Source organism: Berghia stephanieae, chromosome 4 (genome assembly GCF_034508935.2).
Source record: "Berghia stephanieae isolate SIO BIC M18660-M18661 chromosome 4, UCSD_Bste_1.3, whole genome shotgun sequence".
Lineage (NCBI taxonomy): Eukaryota > Metazoa > Mollusca > Gastropoda > Nudibranchia > Aeolidiidae > Berghia > Berghia stephanieae.
In genome coordinates, this window is record NC_088363.1 from 41341820 (window position 1) to 41364429 (window position 22610).

At 35.7% G+C, this 22610-nt stretch overlaps 1 protein-coding gene across 1 annotated transcript in view; it reads right to left on the reverse strand.

Annotated features, from left to right (window-relative positions):
- Positions 1-17049, reverse strand: part of LOC144970592 (monocarboxylate transporter 14-like) — a 47183-nt gene extending 30134 nt beyond the window's left edge. Inside the window, exons 1-2 of the mRNA XM_078910373.1 lie at positions 16785-17049; positions 9706-9922 (exon numbers count right to left, since the gene is read on the reverse strand). Of these exons, the coding sequence (XP_078766499.1) occupies positions 9706-9910 (205 nt within the window). The 5' untranslated portion in view covers positions 9911-9922; positions 16785-17049. The remainder of the gene's footprint in view (positions 1-9705; positions 9923-16784) is intronic.
- Between the last annotated feature and the right edge of the window lie 5561 nt (positions 17050-22610).

Below are 22610 nucleotides of genomic sequence, written 5' to 3' on the forward strand. Positions count from 1 at the left end.
TTGAAAAAGTTAATTAATTTCTTAAAAGGGGAATATATAATGCAAAACAAAATGGAAGAATCCGCAGAGATAGATTTGTTCAAAGCTGTCCTGGATTATAATTGGGATAGTATTTTTTTTACAGCCAGAGTTCAATGTGAAGCAAAGAGAACAAATTTGAGAAAACCCAAAGAGATGCCATTAGAGAATGATATAAAGAAGCTACGGCAATTTATTACTGAAGAGATGGTCCGTATTTGTGAGGATGATTATCAATTATTTGATTCACATATGTTTGTTAGGCTTCGCAATGTCATCGTAGCTAGGCTTACAATGTTTAATGCGAGGAGAGGCGGAGAACCCGCAAGGATGTTGTTAAAAGACTGGAATGATGCAGATTCAGGTGTATGGGTTGATCCCCAGCTTGTACAACATGTCACTGATCCTCTGGAAAAAGCGTTACTTGAGAAGTATAAGCTGGCCTATCAGTCTGGAAAGGGAAGCAGGATGTTGGTCCCTGTGTTGATACCCAATGACACAATTCAGCCTTTAAGGAAACTTGCACAGGAGCGTAAAGCTGTTGATATTTCAGACAACCCATTTCTTTTTCCAAATACAGGAATATCCAAAGATCATGTAAGTGGTTACATTGCCATCAAATATGTCACTTCCTTAGTAAAGGATTTAGAGAAACCCCAGTTGTTAATAGCTGATAAATTTAGGCACCGAGCTTCGACATTATTTGCCTTACTAGATGTCCCACAACACGAGAGAGATGTCTTCTATCGACATATGGGACACAGTGAATCAATCAAAACATTTATCAGTGTCCACTTGCAATACGAGAAATAACAGAAGTTGGTCATTTTTTGGGTCAAATTGATAACTCAGCATCGGTCACTGGGAAGGAAATTGTAACATTGAAACAAATGACTCTGTAGTGAATAGAGACTCAAATGCAAATTTTGGAACATTCATAGTAACAGCTGCAAATCAAGAAGAAATATTTGATGGTGAAGCAGGAGTGCCAAATCAGCTTACGTGTTCTTCAAAACAAACTGAACCCAAGAGGAATTCAAGCAAAAATCGGAGATACATGTCATGGTCAGATGAGGATACAGATAGAGTCAAGTCATATTTTAAAAACTTTGTCGAAGATGTTTCAGCACATGGTTCAAGGGGATCATTACCTAGAAAGTCTGAAATTATTCTGTTCTTAAAACACCACAGGGTATTTTCACAAAAAGGAATCCCTGAAGGTACACTAATTAGTTTGGTGAAGACAAAGATTTTTAATGAAAGAAATAAATGTAGAAGGGAAAGAGCGTTTCAATCGGTGTAATGACAATCATGAATTTGATTTGTATTACATTCATTGTATTGTATAGTGTTATTGACATATTTTGGGGGTTTACAAAAACGTTTTATCTTTATATAGTACAATCTGTTCATCATTGCAATATCCTTTTTTATATTATATGAACATTCATTTGCTCAGCTTGAGAGACAAATGCTTTGTAGAACCATAGCTGCCAACCGTTCTGTTAAAAACGGATTTGTTCCGTATTTGACTTCCTGAGTCCGTAAGTGCTTATTTTTAGTTCAAAATCCGTATTTTGTAATTTTTGACTAATTTGTGGTAAAAAAGCCATGTGAGCCTAATGAATTATTATTATTGATCCATTATTATTACTATTACTACTACTACTATTGTTATTATTATTATCATTATTATTGGTGTCCAGTGAGAGCATAATCTCCATTTGTGTAGCTCTTTAATTTGAATTATGCCTCTATCATAAATGATTTTCAACAATTAAAAAAGTTCCATTCGTTTATATGACGCCTGTATTTTACTCAAACCTTTCATAATGTATTGGAGATTTGCATAGGATATGGATGTTAGCCTTGATATACTTTGAATATTCTAAGATAGTATTGATACTTTCACTATTTGTTACAAATATTATTTTAATTAAGAATAAAATTAAATCCACCTTTTTGATTGGAAGGTATTCAATAAGAAAATCAATTGCTTATATTGATTAAAGATGACAATGATTATTTCCCTTTATTAATTTATGAAATATATAAATTTAATCCCTTTAAAAACATCATCTGATTTTAATTTTTTTTTTTCAAGCAAGCTTTTGTAACGGTTTAGGTTCAAGAAAAATAAGTATACTCCATTTTTAGGTGTGTTTATCTTGTCAAAGTAAAGAAGTAGGAATTCTCTAATAATAAGGTGCATTTTACTATAACTACTATTATAGTATACTACTTAAAGACCATTATGTTGCATGAAAGAAAACATATATGCAATCGTCTACTTTTTATCTGAACTCACCTAATTTTTACCCAAAACGCCCTCTCAAGTGATGTACCAGGTTGGTAGTTATGCATTTCTAACCATCTTAAGTTATTTCATTTATTTTACAATTGTGCTTCTTGTGTATTGGTCCTTATCAAAGTTGAGGCAGTTGAATTCTTTCTTTATATTGTCCGTTCTGAATTTTGATCTCATTGTGGAAAGCTCCCATAGCGGGCAGGGAGGTACACACTGTGTCTTCTATCCCCTTATATCTGTTTTCCAACATGCTTTCAGTCTTTGTCTTGGAATGAGATTACTTGTTTTTTTCCTGGCCCTCGCCGGAGTCCTAGCTGGGAGGGAAGCAGTCAAATGCATATTTATTGTTTTGGGAGATGATATTTTTTTCCTTGTAAATCATCTCTCTGTTATGTATTATTACTATATTTGTTATTTTTTAATGTATAATGTAAGCATTTGAGCTGGGTGGGGATACTGACCTCCCATAGCGGGCAGGGAGGTACATACTGTGTCTTCTATCCCCTTATATCTGTTTTCCAACATGCTTTCTGTCTTTGTCTCGGAATGAGATTACTTGGTTTTGTCCTGGCACTGGCCGGAATCCTAGCTGGGAGGGAAACAGTCAAATGCATAGTTATTGTTTTGGGAGATGATATTTTTTTCCTTGTAAATCATCTCTCTGTTATGTATTATAATATTTGTTATTTTTAATGTATAATGTAAGCATTTGAGTGTGTTCCTCTTTGTTGGATTTTGTGCTTGTGTCTGGATGAGACTTGTAGGTGATTTCAAACTAAGTACATTGGTGGTATGCTCTTGGAATCTACATCTGATCCCTATTTGTTCTCAGTTCCCCTTTGTCTTACTTTTTCTTGGGTGCTTTAATTGTAATTCTAGAACTTTTTACTATCCCATTTTCTTCCTTTTTACTGGCGCTGATATAACCTAAATGTGTTGCAAGCGCCGTAAAACCCTTAAAAACAACAAAAACAGACTTGGAGGTGATTTCAAACTAAGTACATTGGTGGTATGCTCTTGGAATCTACATCTGATCCCTATTTGTTCTCAGTTCCCCTTTGTCTTACTTTTTCTTGGGTGCTTTAATTGTAATTCTAGAACTTTTTACTATCCCATTTTCTTCCTTTTTACTGGCGCTGATATAACCTAAATGTGTTGCAAGCGCCGTAAAACCCTTAAAAACAAAACATAAGCATTTGAGTGTGTTCCTCTTTGTTGGATTTTGTTCTTGTGTCCGGATAAGTCTTATAGGTGATCTCAAACTAAGTACATTGGTGATACGCTCTTGGAATCTACATCTGATCCCTATTTGTTCCCAGTTCCCCTATGTCTTACTTTCTCTTGGATGCTTCAACTGTAATTCTAGAACTTTTTACTATCCAATTTTCTTCCTTTTTACTGGCGCTGATATAACCTAAATGTGTTGCCTGGGTGGGGATCCTGACCTCCCATAGCGGGCAGGGAGGTACATACTGTGTCTTCTATCCCCTTATATCTTATCCAACAAGCTTTCTGTCTTTGTCTTGGAATGAGATTACTTGGTTTTTTTCCGGGCCCTCGTCGGAGTCCTGGCTGAGAGGGAAACAGTCAAATGCATAGTTATTGTTTTGGGAGATGATATTTTTTTCCTTGTAAATCATCTCTCTGTTATGTATTATTATATTGGTTATTTTTAATGTATAATGTAAGCATTTGAGTGTATTCCTCTTTGGTGGATTTTGTGCTTGTGTCCGGATGAGACATAGGTGATCTCAAACTAAGTACATTGGTGGTATGCTTTTGGAATCTACATCTGATCCCTATTTGTTCCCATTCCCCTTTGTCTTACTTTCTCTTGGGTGCTTTAATTGTAATTCTAGAACTTTTTACTATCCCATTTTCTTCCTTTTTACTGGCGCTGATATAACCTAAATGTGTTGCAACCGCCGTAAAACCCTTAAAAACAAAAAACAAAACATAAATGTGTTGCAAGCGCCGTAAAACCCTTAAAAACAAAACAACAATCATTGTGGAAAGTGTCATTTTAACGATTCAAATGTGCTGGTACTAAACCCGATAATTGAGCAACATTTGGACTAGCCTCTGTCATCTCAAACTTGTTAGTGTTAGTAATAGTAATTAAAAAGGCTGACTTTTATATGTTGCGATTCGATGAAGGGGGGGGGGGGGCGGGGCTTCGGCACACATCGCCCCTCATCCCGGGCCAAATGAGCGTTCCTTATTTTATTTTTGAAAAGTTGGCAGCTATGTAGAACTATCTGAAAGAATCAGATATGGCAGAATAAAAAGTCGTTCTACTAACCCTAACTTAATTGGCCAATGTAGCTTTATGTTCAGCATTTTCTAGATACCTAATGTAAAATTTCACTATTCTTTTTATGATAATTTTAAGAGTTGCAATCTTTAGAGGTGACTGTCAAGAAATGACACCTCTGTGCATTTAATTTCATTCTTTCTTTATCCCCTCATCCTTAATCAGAATAATAATAATTAATAATGAAAAAAAATGCAGCAACGACAGCTTAGAACGGCATAAAGTGCTTAAGAATTATTTTTTTTGCATTAAACTTTATTCAAACGATTTTCAACACTTTTGCTTCACAGTTTATGCTTTTTAACAAATGCAATTAAGCAACTTACCAGCAACAACATATTGGTTTGTTATCATTTGAGGGTTTTATCAGTAAAACTGTTTCTATCCTTTTATGTTGCACTGTACACATAGCAAACTTCATGCTTTTATTTGGTGACCAAAGACTTATGTGATACAGTGGATGAATGTTTGTGATGGCTTTTGGAACTGAAATAAACCTGCAATATGATTTGTAGACTTCTATCGTTATGTATCATTTTTCGGTCAAATGTAAATATAATTTTACACGAGCTTGATGTATCATAAGACCCACAATGAGCTCAACGTGCAGCTGGTATACATTTATATGGACACGAACAACGTTGTTACAATTCAGTAACGTACTCCAATTAACACAAGTGAGACTGTAAATGAGACTTTTACAATGACTCTGCATCGCCACAAATATGGATTCGAACCCTGGCAACTCGGGCGTCAGACGAACTGTCTACCACGAAACCAAAGCAAGCATTGTGCAAGTTAAAGTGAATGAGATGTTGATTGAAGCCGTTCATTGTGTCCATCAGATCTGCTGTCCTATCCATCCAACTCCATTCACTGGGTGGGGTTCCCGACTTCCCATAATGGGCAGGGACGTACTCGTTGCATCTTCTATCCCCCTATGTCTGTTTTCCAACTTGTTTTCTGTCTTTGTCTCGGATGGGATTACTTGGTTTTGTCCAGGACCTGGCTGGGAGGGAAACAGTCAAATGTATAGTTCGAGTTTTGGGAGATTATATTTTTCCCTTGTAAATCATCTGTCTGTTATGCTCTTTATTGTTTTGTTTACATATTATTTATGCTTTGTAATCATTTGAGTGTATCCCTCTTTGTTGGGACCTGTGCTTGTGTCTGAATGAGACGTTTAGGTGATCTCAAACTAAGTACTTTGATAGTGGGCTCTTGGAATCTACTGTTTCCTATTTGAAACAAATCCCCTTTGCCTTACTTTTTCTTGGGTGCTCTAATTGTAGTTCCAGAACTTTTTACTATCCCATTTTCTTCCTTTTTACTGGCGCTGATATGATCTTAATGTGTTGCAAGCGCCGTAAAACCCTTAAAAACAAAACAAAACAAACCAAGTCCATTCAGTGGTATACAACAACAACAAATAAACTACTCTGCCTGGTCCCTTCTATCTCTGATCTTAACCTGGGTCGTCAGGTTTCTAAAGGGGTCGGGGACTGCAAAAACAATGGCGCACGGAGCAACTGGGAATATTTTTTGCCGTGTTTGAGTCCCAGGTTATTTCCCTGAGCGCCCCTTCTGAGGGATGGACCTTCCCAGGAGTTAGTAAATGCGTTGCTCGGCCACTTCACTCTACGCACACTGGGATAAGCTTCGACACTATGGCCATGAAGCTCTTAATCTTAAGGACTTACTTTATTTTAGACAATTTGATGGTAGCTCACTTGAAAATGCACTCTTAGGTATACACATATATAAACATATACTGGGCTCCCTAAAAGGGTTTTTTAATGTGGTCTCCCTAAAAACATGTTTTTACCAAATGTCTCCTTAAAGCTACAGAAACACTTAGTAAAACATTAGGGGGACCGAGTAATTTTCTATATACCATTGTGATCATCAAGCATCAGAATTGTGTTCATAAATCATTGTAGGGAATCAAACTATACTCATTTGAACAAAGATTGAACAGTTTAATCAATTTGAACAAGACATATGCTTGGTCCTCCAATTGGTGCATTTCACAGTGGTCACCTTAATAGTGGATTGATACTTATATATATATATATATATATATATATATATATATATATATTATATACCCATAAACATATAACATTTCTAAGATTAATGTTAGGCAGCTATGATAAGAAAATGTTTTAGGAAACTCATAAAATCAAACAATTCATCAAAATAACAACAAGACACAACACATGAGATTCTATCTAGTTCCATGTGGAATGGTCTTTGTAATCAAGGGACTGGATTTGGTATACGATGGGATCCTAAGTCCTACTAATTGCCGTCCGGAGGTCATTTAAAGCATTCTCAAGCCATCCGGAGGCCCTCAGACCTGTACGAACCTTTCCAGAAGTCTTCCGCCTTCCGAAAGCTCCTCAAATTACGCCCCGGGCGGCAATTAATAGGACCGATATGATGCATTCACTCAATAGGATTGTTTAAAATAATGGCCCATTGCCGCTGATGTATTTTAAACCACATTGGTTGATAGTTGTTGATGGATGTTTTGGTTTTGTGATGACATGATGGCAGTGACGATGCAGATGTTGAATGATGGTGAAATTGATGATGCTGGTGTTGATGATGGTGATGTTGATGATATTGATGCTAATGGTGGAGATGGTGATGGTGATGATGACGATGGTGTTATTGGTTCGGGATGGTGGTTGTCACATATCAATTATGCACCTTTATTTTCCTAATTTTTAAAAATTTTAGTCACACACAAACATAAGAACGGAGTTCATCTCACGCCAGTGTATATTTCGCTATGCTTAGATAAACTACACAAGCTAATATTAGATTATTATTCATTTAATAGCCTTCTCTTTGAATTCATTTCAAATTGGCTTCAACAGTCGTGACGTCACTTCCCTCGTAATGGGCACAAACTTGGCAGATAAAAATCCACCCCGAGAAATGCTTTGTAATGTCAATAACAAAAAAAAAAAAACACAAACAAACAAAAACAAAAAAAAAAAAAAATTAATTATGACTGAGTGTTTTTCATAAATGAATGGTGACCACAATTACAAATGAATAAAAAAAAAATTATGCCCTTCCGCCATGACATCATAAGATATGGTCGCCTTGGCATTCCACGAAGGAGTATAGATAATTCATCAAACAAGATGTCTGATGTCAACAGGAATCACCCATGTTCTCACAGTGAGCAAATTGGAGGTTAACAATAATCTTGTCCGAAAACGAAAGAGCCTAAAGCGGGACTTGCAATGCCTTAACCACTCGACCACCTCGCCCCATTATATAGTATTATTTAAAAAAAAAAAAAATTTATATATATATATATACATATATATATAATATATATATATATATATATATAATATATATATATATATATATATATATATATATATATATATACATACATATATATATATATATATATATATATATATATATATATATATATATATATATATATATATAAATTATAATCATTATTATTATAATTAATGGATGCCCTGTAGTTTTGACAGTGCTCTGACAGAGTATATCTACTTTCCATCAAAGAAGATCACACAACTGACAACTGACGAGGCGCCTCGGTGTCGAAACAGCCGTATTGTTGGACGAAATGTGACTTGCTTTACTTATTTTATATTTATACATATTCCTTTAAAGGTTTTTTTTTTTAAAAGATCTATTTATTACTTATATAAATTCTAGATTTAATTTGCAATAATAACGTACATTGGCTGTCTGCTAGATGACACAGGAATGGACAACACCCGGGAGCTGCTTACGCTTATGGAGGACGGGACAGAATGGCGAAGACTTGTGGCTCATGTTGGGCGCCCCAAGGGGCGGCCTAAGTAAGTATGTAAGTATAACGTAAACTAATTAGATTCTCTAATTAATTAATACATACTTTTAGAAATTTATTTATGCCCACTCACAAATCTAATGGGTAAAAAATGCTTATTGGTTAAGCCTTTATTTTAAGTCCATTGAATATAATGAATGAATGTATGACCAGAATGTGGAAATGCCTTGTTACATAATATCGATGAGATATTTAATTATAATTTCCATGAAAGATCAATAAATGATATCTTATCTTATCTTTTTGGTGGTCCCGATAGCTCAGTTGGTAGAACACTCGCTTCACACGCAAAGGCATAGAGATCGATCCCTGGTGCAACCGAGATATTTTTTTCTAACTCCCCTGTCCACCCAGCAGTGATTGGGTAGCTGGGTCTATTAGATCTGGCAGAAAGTACTTTGCGATAGACTAGCGTCCTATCCAAAGGGGAGTGGGTAAGTAATTGATATTGTCCGTTTCACGCTATAGAATCCGGGATTAAACTCCGGCTCCATGGACCAAAAGGCTCTGAAGAACTACTTTTTTTTAAAATCCTATCTTTTACTTCCGGCTATGTGGTCTTGTGGTATGACACTCGCTGACAGATCGGAAGGTCCCGGGTTTGAGCCTCCCCCGGCGCATAGTTGAGTTCTTGGAAAAAGCTCTTTACTCACATTCTCTCACCGAACTCGGGTGTAAAATCACCTGGCCGTTAACAGCGTTGTCTGTGTTCGGGAAAAAAAAATTGTAATATCGCCTAACAGGCGTCGTGTCCCGTCCTACATGTTAAATGTTAATGTTGGTCAGGAACCCCTTCTAAAGCTTTTTGAGCACGTTTAGTGGATAATGTGCTGTATAAAAGCATAATGGGTTTTTTTTTTACTAACCCATTCCAAAGGCAACAGCAATAGCAACAGAAATCACCCAAGAAGTGGTGCTCCTGCCTTCATCAAACTCCTCTATCCAGGAGACTTTGCTGTTGGTCAAGTACCCATTGGAAATCGCTTTGAGCAAATCTAGTGGATATTGCGCTATATAAAAGTTCCATTTTTTTTAATTTACCCATTCCAAAGGCAACAGCAATAGCAACAGAAACCACCGAAGAAGTGGTGCTCCTGCCTTCATCAAACTCCTCTATCCAGGATACGTTGCTTTGAGCACATCTAGTGGATATTGCGCTATATAAAAGTTCCATTTTTTTAAACTTACCCATTCCAAAGGCAACAGCAATGGCAATAGAAATCACCCAAGAAGTGGTGCTCCTGCCTTCATCAAACTCCTCTATCCAGGAGATGTAGAGAACGCCCATCGACAATAATATACCAGTGCTGAGTATATGGAGAAGTAGGGAGCAACCGGCAACCACCCAACCCCATCCACCATCTGGGGGAATCCAAGTTACTTGAGGGGCCATACCTCATTCCACCTGGAAAAGCATGGTCAATTTTATCATCGTTGTCAAATATCATCGTCATCATCATTTTCATCACTATAGTCGTTGTAGTTGTCGTCTCGGCGTCGGCGTCGTCGTTGTTGTCGTCGTCGCCACATCACCACCACCACCATCTCCATCACATTCATCATTGTCATCGTCGTCATTTTTATCACCATCATCATCAGCAGCATCGCCACCATCATCATCATAGTCATCATCATCATCATCATCATCATCATCATCATCATCATCATCATCGTCGTCGTCATCATCATCATCATTATCCCCTCAGCCAAAACAATCACAATCATCACCACCAACAACAACAATAACATCATCATCATCATCATCATCATCATCATCATCATCATCATCATCATCATCATCATCATCATCATCACCGCCACCATCATCATCACCACCATCATCAATGGTGTGACCAAGAAAGGGTTCATGAAAGGTCACATAATTTATTTAGCAAAACTGATTCAACTAGAGCTGCTGTACTCTGAGATAAAAAACAAAAAGTATTAAAAGTTTGGCCAGAAAACTTGTCCTTTGAATATCGATTCATAAATCGACCCTCATTTAGTCATCAAAAAGTTCTCAAACCCGGGATCTCAATGAACTCTGCGAGGATGAGGATATATGAGAGTTTTTAATTTGTTTGTTTTTGGTTTTTTTTTTTTTTATTTTTTTTTTATTTTTTTTTTTATATAAGTCTTTTTAATCAATCAATATTTAAAGAAAAAGATTTCTGGCCAAAATAATAATATTTAAAAAAAACAGCTTTTTTATTTGTGTGTGTGTGTGTGTGTGTGTGTGTGTGTGTGTGTAGTACATACCTGCCTACTATTACGATAAATTCATAAAATTACGAAATTTTGGCTCCAATTTCAGAACTTCATGAGCATCTCGAAATCTTAGAAATTTATTGAAAATGAGAGTTGATGCCAGACTAAAAAAAAATATTTAAAAATTTAGCTTTATATAGAGCAATATCCACTAAATGTGCTGAAAGTATTTTGAAGAGTTATTTAATCCTTGTGATGAAAAATTGTTGATATTTAATGCTTACTAGAGCGACTTCAATCTTTATATCCCAAAAATTACGAATTTTTAGATTTTCAATAGGATTCAATTGTCTGATGTAACGATTTTCTTTGTTTAGAACCAAGCTTCTCGTTTGCTGGGCGGACGTGACATCAGACTATTGAATCCTATTATAAAATACGTCCCTCTACAACTTTGTTTCCTTTAGAACGATGTGTAAAGGTAGTTTGATAAATAATTCTCACTCTGTCATTATTACTATAAATTTTTAATTTGACATCATAATCGTCTGTCTATCTAGGAAATACGCTTTTGGGTTAGTAATTGACACTTAGATAACCACGCCTCTCGGACATTCGTCAAAATGTAAACAATTCAATTCAATTCAATTCAAATATTTATTAATTGTCGGCATTTTAAAAATGTTTCATAGATAATGTAGTCAGGCTAATAGAAGCCTTTGACCGACATAGGTTATAACATATAGTGCATAAAAATACATAGTAATACATTTTCCTTTAAAACATTCCCTCATCAAGATTCCAATCATGACACACAAAGAAAAGTAACATAATATTATATAATATATATAATATATATATATATATATATATATATATATATATATATATATATATATATATGATATATATATATATATATTCTTCTTCTTCTTCTAGGTTCCATGCCTGGTCCAGGCTTCGGATACTGCATGAATTATCTCTCTCCATTCCTCCCTGTCTCTTGCTTTTTCAAACAGCTCTTGGATTGTTAGGTTGGTGAAGCCCTTCAGTTGGTCTATGAGTGTTTTTCTTTGTCTCCCCCGGGCGCGTTTACTAGGTATTTTTCCACAACTTGCCAGGTATTCATTCTTATCTTATCTTACTATGTGTCCGAAAAAGGATAGTTGTCGATCCGCTATTAAGGGCATTAGTTTCCTTTGTTGGTATGTTTGTTTTAGCACTTCTTCGTTCGTTTTGTGTGCAGTATACGATATTCTCTGCATCCTTCTCAAGCACCACATTTCAAAAGCTTCAATGTTCTTTTGTGTTTCTGCATTTGTAGTCCAGCTTTCGCATCCGTATAACAAGATTGGCCACACGTAGCACTTCAAGACTCGGAATCTAATCCCGAACGACATCTGTTTGTTTTTCAAAATGTTTCCCAGGTCCAATAATATATATATATATATATATATATAATATATATATATATATATATATATATATATATATATATATGTACGGTTAGATTAATTACAAATATTACATTTGAATGGCTGGCCATTCCATGAGAGGATATGATTTTTGAAAACATTGAAATTTGAAATTTTCCTGATGTGCTCGGGAAGTTCATTCCAAAGCACAGCAGCAGAATATCTGAAAGATCTTTTGCCATAAGACGTTGTTCTGACCCTTGGAATATCAAGGAGGTTTGAATATCTAAAATTGTATCTGTTATTTTTCAAAATGACCATATCAGATAGACAAGGAGGAGCAATTTTGTATAAAATTTTTAACGTTTCCAAAGCAATTGTTCTCATTCATCTTATTTGTAGGGAGGGGACTTTGATCTTTGAAAGTAATTGGTCGTGGGATCTTTTGTCATCTTCATAAATAAAACACAGTGCTCTTTTCAAGTTTATCACAATTTGTTTTAGAACAGAAATGCCAAGCTAGTGGACAGAAATTGAAATTTGACAATACAAAAGATTGAAATATTGTTAACTTGTTCAATTCTGAAAGGTATTTTCCAAGCCTTTTTAAGACATTTAATTGCTGAGAAGCTTTACGGCAGATGGTTTTAATGTGTAAATCAAATTTTAGTTGGTAGTCTTTGTCGATCCCTAGTAATTTTACAACTTCTTCACATGTTGTACTTGCAGTTCCAATATGGAACGTGGGTTTCTTTGTGTGTGTTTTTGTACCTACTGCAATTGCCTGGAATTTGTCCGGGTTTGCTTGCATGCAATTTATTTCGAACCACTTGATAAGAATTTCGTTTTCATTTTCAATAGTTTTTAAAAGCATATCGAAATTTGAATGAGAATATGACAGGGTATTTTCGTCAGCATAATTATATTATTTTCCCTCTCTGATAAAGTAAAATATATCATTTATAAAAATGTTAAAAAGTAATGGTCCAAGAATTAATCCTTGTGGAACGCCTTTTTTAATGCCTGCCCACTCGCTCACAGCATCCTCTAATTTTATTTGTTGTTTTCTTCCGCTCAAGTAATTTTCAATTAGATAAAGAGCTTTTTGTTCTAACCCATAGGCAGCTAGTTTAGCAATAAGAATGTTGTGAGGCAAGCAGTCAAAAGCCTTCGAAAGGTCCATGAGGATTGCAGCGACATATTTGTTATTGTCTAATGCCTCTTTCCAATCTTCAATTAAACGTAAAAGTGTTTGGCAACCATGGCCTTTACGAAAAGCACACAAGTAGTCATTAAAAATGTCATCGAAATATATTGATAATTGCTGAAATATAATTTTTTCAAATACTTTGGAAACAACAGGTAGAATGCTAACAGGGCGATAGTTTTTTTACATTTAGAGGATTTTGTTTTTTATATAAAGGCGTGACTTGTGCTAATTTCAATTGATCAGGAAACACACAAAAAGAAATTGAGTTGTTAATTAGATTCGTTATTGGTTCAGCCAGCACGGGGGAACCAGCTTTAAGAAGTCTGGCCGGAAAATTATCAAAACCAGTTGCTTTCTTAATATTGATATTGTTGATAACTTTCTGGACTGTGTGAATCAGTTTCTTTGAATTCAAATTTAGGAAGGTCGGGTAAGTTTTCTTTGATGGATTTGATGCTTGGGCGAGTTTCTTGATCAAAAACAACGTCTTTACCAATGTCATTTGCAACATTTACAAAGAAAGAGTTAAAATTGTTACAGATATCACCAACATTATTCAATATCTTATCACCATCTTGAAGTACAATCTTTTGTTGATCTTTGTTGTGCTTCTTCGATAAGAATGGTTTGACCGTTGGCCAGAAATCTTTTGACTTCTGTCCTCCGGTGCACCTTTCTAAGAAGTAACGTTTAATTGAACTTCTTTTTAATTTTACCACATAATTTTGTTGTTCTTTATAACTTTCCCATGATATTTTTTTTTTCTTTCAAGTATTTGTTATGAAGCATTCTTTTATATGTAAACCAACATGTTTTAAAAAGAACTGCAAACCGTCTTTAATTGATGTTATAGCTTTTCTTAATTCACTGTTCATGTATGGTACTGGCTTCCTTAGTGGGTATCTAGTTTTTAAAGGGGCATGTTTATTTGAGATTAAAATTACTTTATCGATAAATTTTCTATATTCAGTATTTACGTCGTTTTCTGAATTACTGGTTTTTGGTTAGAACAGAATGCAAATCTTCCTGATAACTTTTCTCGCAAAAGGTCCTAAAGCTTCTATAACATATTTTGTTTTTCTTAATTTGAGGAACATTATGTTTAATATAAGTTGAAATCATTTTGTGACAGTCACTGACACCTGTTGAAAAATTTAGAGGTTTAGAAAATAAATCGGGTTTGTTGGTGAGCATAACATCAATTAAAGACGGTTTGCAGTTCTTTTTAAAACATGTTGGTTTACATATAATATTTACTAAGTTAAAAACGTCACATATATCACATAGAGTTTTTGATTTGTTTTCACAGTTCATATCGTAATTTAGGTCGCCAACTATCAACAGATTGTCACTATGTTTGACACCTTTGTCTATCATGGGACTGACTTGTTTGTAAAATATCTCGTCCTTTGTTGATGGTGGTCTGTAGATGGAATATATAATCCATTTAGCATCGCCTAGATTTATTTCATGGACGATTCCCTCTATGTTGTGTGATTCTATGTCCGGTCTTCTTCTGGTTGCAATGTTAGATCTTATCCATGTTGCTATTCCTCCACCCTTGCTGTTTCTGTCGTGACGTTCAAATCTGAAGCCCTCAACTGCAAACAATGAGTCCAGAAAGGTTGAATCAATTTTAGTTTCAGAAATGATAAGCATGTCCACCAGATTGTCCAAAAGTAATGGTTGAATTTCGTCGAATTTGTTTCGTAGACTATTTATATTCAGATGTCATATTCGAAAACAATGACACTGATTGGTAAACATAGCTAACTACATAGGTTTTACTATGGATGGTATGAGTCTAAGTAAAATATCCACTGTTCTACCCATTGATGAATAAAACCAACACAGAAATATATGTGAAAACTTAAATTATGTTCAGAAAAAAATAATATCGACTGCACCTGGGATCGATCTCGGTTCCTTTGATTGTGAAGCGAGTGTTCTAGCAACTGAGATATCGGGACCCCCTACGTCATGATTAACGCTAAATTTTGCTGCACCTGTTACGGGCAAATTGATTAGTTTCTGAATAGCGCACAAAAATTATAGATGTAGAATATGTATCATAATAATAAAAGTCTGAATTGCGGAAAACTTATGTAAACTTTGCAACACAATGTAACTTAAATAGAATCGACTAATAACACTATATAAACATATAAATCTGAAATAAAGAACTAAAACATTTGATCAATTTAAAACAAAGGAAAAGGTACTCTAGTAAGGTTTAATGGGCATGATCTATATTAACTTTCCATGCTCGAGGTCATTGGTCACATTGCAAAATGTGCTCAAAGTGACCCACATAGTGAAAGGTGTTCACCAGCTTTTTAAATATTTAATATCACTATTGGTCATTTGATTCAGCTTGACACATGGGTTTGTTTATAACATTTACAATTGTTAAGAAAAATCCAATCGTTGGACAGCAACAAAGCATGTGATTGATGACCTGGTTGGACGAAAACATGAATATAGATCGCTCCCATTATGCAAATTTACCTCACAACTCACAAGTAGGGGTCCCGATAGCTCAATTGGTAGAGCTCTACCCTCTTAAGATCAAGAGACAGATGTAATCGAGATTACGGGCGCTTAAATGACCTAAATAGTGTCGAAAAAACACGCCGTTAAACACCTAAAAACAAAAACAAAAACATAATCGAGATAAAAAAAAAATTTCTCACCTATGTATAGCAGCTTAGACCAGCCGGGGCCGTTAAATCTGTGCGGCTATGTGGTCTAGTGGTATGACACTCGCTTTCGGATCGGAAGGTCCTGGGTTCGAGCCTCGCGCTCGGCGCATAGTTGAGTCCTTGGAAAAGACTCTTTACTCACATTCTCTCACCGTACAGAGGTGTAAAATGAGTACCTGGCCGTTAACAGCGTTGTCTTTGTCCGAAAAATTGTAATATCGCCTAACAGGCGTCATGTCCCGTCCTACATGTTAAATGTTGCTGTTGACCAGGGACCCCTTGTAAAGCGCTTTGACCACATTTAGTGGATATTGCGCTATATAAAGATCACTTTTTTTTTTCAATCTAATAGAATACTTTGCGATAGAATAGTATCCTATCCAAAGGGTGGAAAGCTACCTATTAATAATAATTTCCGTTTAACACTTCATGATAAACTTCGGCTCCATGGCCGTTATGGTTATAGAGGCGAATCTTTTATTATTATTATTATCATCATCATCATCATCATCATCATCATCATCATCATCATCATCATCATCATCATCATATTATTATTATTATTATTATTATTATTATTATTATATTATTTATTATTATTATTATTATTATTATTATTATTATTATTATTATTATATTATTATTATTATTATTATTATTATTATTATTATTATTATATTATTATATTATTATTATTATTATTATTATTGAACTTAATTTCTACACAATTACCTGGTCTTTGAGTGGGTCTGCAAACATCCACAAGTCTCGAATTGAACAACACAAACTAAAACCACAGTTTGATTAGATGAGAAACTGTTTAAATCGAAAGGTCTCGCGTTGTGGTTGGTTGTTTTGTTTTTTTACGCTTGACACACAAAACATTGAAACAAGAACAATATCGTATTAGTATTAGTAGCCTATCTTCCATTCGCTTGTGAGTCAGTTTTGAATTTCACATCGCAGTCGGCATTAAATCCCTACTTACACACGCAGTAGTCTGTGTGAACTGTTACTGTATAGCTAGCTAATACTAAGCGAAAAAACCCGATGAGTCGAGAGGAAAAGAGAGCTGTCGGTACTATAGTACAGTAGAACTCGGAAATTGGTTAGAATCAGCGTGGGTGCGCAACTGGATGCGCGGGTTGACGGAGGTAGGAAACAATAACAAACCCACATGGTTGCCATTACCTCCACCATCATTCTCGCTCACGGTTTGTGGAAAGCACTTCATTACAGGCACGTAATAGTGAATCTAGTTTTTGTTTTGAACATTTCTATTATTATTCTTTGTAAATTGACCCATATTAAAAGAAACATACAAACAAAACAGGCATGACCAGTCACTAACAATGCCGTGTAGTGTGTAGACAGTAACACAGTATGGTGAACATGACTGACACTGGGATCGGAATGTCTGAACCCATGAGTCGTTCGCAACTCTGCCTCACGTATTCATTTAATCAGTCAATTTAATTTTTATTAAGCTTGCGTAAACCATACAAACAAAAAAGACATGACCAGTCACTAACAATGCAGTGTAGTGTGTAGACAGTAACACGGTACGGTGAACATGAATGACACTGGGATCGGAATGTCGGAACCCAGTAGTCGTTCGCAACTCAGCCTCGCGTACTCATTTAATCAGTCAATTTAAATTTCATTTAGCTTGCCTATTCTTCAAGTTTATGTTATATTCACTTTTTCTATTTAAAAAGGGTAATCCAAACAGACCATAAAAACGATTTTATAATAAGCCGACTTCAACTTCCATCACTTACGAAACGAACTTATTTTGGGTGTTTTTTTTTAACAAAACCGTTTGACTCAAACTAAAGCTTCGGCATTGGATAAGGAGCGAGGTCCTTGTTGCCATCTTGCTTAGTTTATACAGAGACTGGGTTGCCAGCTTGGCTGTTCTTGATAAATAGTAGTAAATAGCACAACCGTGTGCAATGAGAGATAGAGAGAGAGAGAGAGAGATTTTGAACAAAAAACGAATATCTCTCTCTCTCTCTCTTACCCTCTCTCTCTCTCTCTCTCTTGCCCTCTCTCTCTCTCTCACTCTCTCTCTCTCCCTCTCTCTCTCTCTCTCTCTCTCTCTCTCTCTCTCTCTCTCTCTCCCTCCCTCTCTCTCTCTCTTCCTATTTCATCTGTCACACTGTTTGACAATCTTCTTCATCTGGCTCACTTGTACTTGTAATATCGGGTGTAAGGTAAAAGTTTGAACAATTATTATTATTTATAAAATGCAGAAACTTTGCAAATAAACCGATAGACTAGATATTAATTCGATTCGAAAAGTGGAACACAAAAGGAGAATTTGCGAATACCCGGTCCAGACATAAGCGTCATGGTCTTATTTATAAAGTGCAGAATCTTTGCAAATAAACGGATAAAATAGAGATTAATTCGATTCGAAAAGTGGAACACCAAAGCAGAATTTGCGAATGCCCAGTCCAGACATAAGCGTTATCGTCTTATTTATAAAGTGCAGAAACTTTGCAAATAAACGGATAAGATAGAGATTCATTCGATTCGAAAAGTGGAACACAAAAGCAGAATCTGCAAATGCCTGGTCCAGACATAAGCGTTATGGTCTTATTTATAAAGTGCAGAAACTTTGCAAATAAACGGATAGACTAGATGTTATTTCGATTCGAAAAGTGGAACACAAAAGGAAAATTTGCGAATACCCAGTCCAGACATAAGCGTCATAGTCCTATTTATAAAGTACATAATCTTTGCAAATAAACGGATAAAATAGAGATTAATTCGATTCGAAAAGTGGAACACAAAAGCAGAATTTGCGAATGCCCGGTCCAGACATAAGCGTTATGGTCTTATTTATAAAATCTAGAAACTTTGCAAATAAACGGATAACATAGAGATTAATTCGATTCGAAAAGTGGAACACAAAAGCAGAATTTGCGAATGCCCGGTCCAGACATAAGCGTTATGGTCTTATTTATAAAATCTAGAAACTTTGCAAATAAACGGATAACATAGAGATTAATTCGATTCGAAAAGTGGAACACAAAAGCAGAATTTGCGAATGCCCGGTCCAGACATAAGCGTTATGGTCTTATTAATAAAATGCAGAAACTTTGCAAATAAACGGATAGACTAGATATTAATTTGATCGAAAAGTGGAACACAAAAGCAGAATTTGCGAATGCCCGGTCCTGACATAAGCGCTATGGTCTTATTTATAAAGTGCAGAAACTTTGCCAATAAACGGAAAAAATAGAGATTAATTCTAATCGAACAGTGGAACACAAAGGCAGAATTTGCGAACAACCGGTCCAGACATAAGCGTTATGGTCTTATTTATAAAGTGCAGAAAATTTGCAAATAAACGGATAAGATAGAGATTAATTCGATTCGAAAAGTGGAACACAAAAGCAGAATTTGTGAATACCCGGTCCAGGCATAAGCGTCATGGTCTTGTTTAAATGAAACAATGCCATTTTAAAAAATATATGGTCAATGAGTAATTAAGCTAAATATGCGGAGTTCAAATAGATAACTTGATCTGTGAATTTTTTTTATAATTAGCTTTTTTTATTCTCCATCATTTAGGTTATGTGATTAAGTTTATAATTGAAATACAAACTTTATCTCACTTATCAATGTTTTGCAATAAAGGAGAGTGTGAGTGAACCTGAGCAAAGGAAATTATTTGAGAGAGTGATATTTATCATGCTTTTCAGTTTGTAGTTGAATTCTAGAATGGATTCTTTATCCGATTACCCTAATGCGGCCACAATTTACAATGTGACGGCCACAAGCCCGTTAAACGCAGAGTGGGGTATTGTTGTTTGCAAGTAATGCTATGGTTTTAATAGGATATCTGTCTCCTATTAAAATACATTCCTGTGTTGGATTTTGGATTAAATTCATGTCTTCTTCGGATTTTGGGATATTTAATTTTCATGGATTGTGATTGTGATTTTCAAGACTATTAATGTAAGTAAATGCCCAAATATATATTTTTATTCATTTATTCTTTATTTTTATTTTTTTAGTTTTGTTTTGTTTTGAAGCATTTATTATAAGAAATATTGTACATATGCACTTATACACCAAAGACTATATCCTTTCAACTGCTTATTATTATTATTATATTATTATTATTATTATTATTATTATTATTATTATTATTATTATTATTATTTATTATATTAGTTATTATTGTATTATTATTATTATTTATTATTATTATTATTATATTATTATTATTATTATTATTATTATTATTATTATTATTATTATTATTATTATTATTATTATTATTATTATTATTATTATTATTATTATTATTATTATTATATAATAATAATAATAATAATAATAATAATAATAATAATAATAATAATAATAATAATAATAATAATAATAATAATAATAATAATAATAATAATAATAATAATAATAATAATAATAATAATTAATAATAATAAGTGCATTGAGTGAAATCCCAATCATGGTTGCCCAAATAAAACTGGCGCTAGAATCCCGACTACCTGTCTAAACGAATGTTGTTTGTACGATACATACTAACTACACGTTCAATATCGGGGGCAGAAAATATACGTTTGGTTTTATGAAATTAAAACAGTAGTCCCACATTGTTCTTTGATGTTATTTGTGGTTGCATTTGCTTTGAAACTTACACATTATATTGTGTTACATTGTTTACAAAATATTTCTGGTACTCGTATGCATGTGTCGTCAACGGACCACCGGTCAATCGTGTTCTTTATTATTTTATTATTAATTTTGGCTTGACATCTTACATATGTGAATTTGACAGGTTGTTATGGATGGTAATTATAACATTAAGTGATTTTTAAACATTTTTACGGCGTTTTAAATGTCTTTCTTGCATTCATTGCCGAGCACCTCCACTTTTCTGTTACTATTTTAACGATCAGCTGATTTTCTCTTGCCTCCTCTTTAATTTCGCGGACTTTTTTCAGAACGAGGCGTGGGAGTGGCTAATAGCGAGTTCGACGGGTTCACTCCTGATTACTCGCTATTTCCGAGTTCTAGCTATTCCCGAGTTGCCAGAAAGGGTCACTCGGCCGTACAAAAAGATGGAAAGACAATGTGTGTGTGTGTGTGTGTGTGTGTGTGAGTGTGTGTGTTTGTGCGCGTGTGCCGCAAATGACTGTGTGTGGATAAAGTGGGGTGGGGGTGGGGTTGAACACGGCCTTCATTAACTACGTAATACTGAGTTTGCGCGACAGGGCGCCAACGGGTCCCGTTAGAGATAGACGACGATTGGGATTGTTTGGAAGCGTTAACCCTTTGCCCACTAGTCATTATGACATCCGAAATGCTATCGCCTTATACATCTACGTCAGAATAGAAAGAGAGGGTGGAGCCTACCATGATATAACATTTTATGGATCCCTAATTTCATCATATCAGTTCTGTCCACTGACAGGTGGGTGGATATCGCTTTCAAGAACTTATGTCCTTATATGAAATCCTGAGTTTTTGACCAATCAACGGATTGCTCTTTTGATAGCTCGCTTGTCAACATGAGTCAGCTCAGCCCTTGATTTATGTAAAGGCATCACAGGCGGTATATGTTGTGTAACTTCAAAGACCACGGTTGACCGAAAGCGATGAATGGAAGCCCTACTTAACCCTCTCGTGTTCAGATTCTTTTTGGGGGAGTAGATAATGAGTTCCCTATATGGCCATGTCAATCATGTAGACATCCTTTGATGATATAAGCCTACTCTTTGATATCTGTAGTCGCCTTTTCGTTTTCTACGGTCACTCATGGCAGCAGCTTCTTATGGTTCACACTATTATGTTATGACGATCGACCCAATCAGCAAAGTCCGGTCCGCATTCGTGCACCGTCGCGAACCCGCCTGGTAGCATCGTCACAACACACCTTTCGACTAGATGCTCTGCCGTTTCGGGTTCTTGTCCACAGCGTGGACATAAAGGACAGGAAGTTAGACCCCACTGATGTAACGCACCGGCCGTTAGGCAGCTCCTCGACCGAAGCCGATTCGCAGCTACCCAGTGTCTCCTCTTACTGGTATCAAAGCCTGGCAACTTCTCACCAAGCTTAGAGGAGTGTAGGTCCCCGCCCCCACGAGGGATTGAATTCGTCCAAACCGACTTCCATCTCGTATGTGCAGCTCTGTCCGTAGTCAGGGATTCTGCGTACAAGGGTTGCCGGGACTTATTTCGGCTCGAAACGGGGGCACCGTTCATTATGCGCATGAGAGGGTATCCCCATTCCCTCTCTCTTTGATCTTACTCAGCCAGTTTCCCGTAATGGTCTCCCTCCGGACATCGGGGGCTGGATCGCTGCCATTACCGGGCCCCATTCTCTAGGGGTTGTTGCTAGCGTTCCCGACACTATGTGCATCGACTTGCGAAGTTTTACATCCACCTTCTCAACGTTTCTGCTTCTACCCCACACTGGAGCGCAATACTCCGCGGTGGAATAGCATAGTGCCAGGGCGGATGTTCTCAGGAGCGCTTGGCTAGCGCCCCAAGTCGATCCCGCCAGCTTCCTCAGAAGAC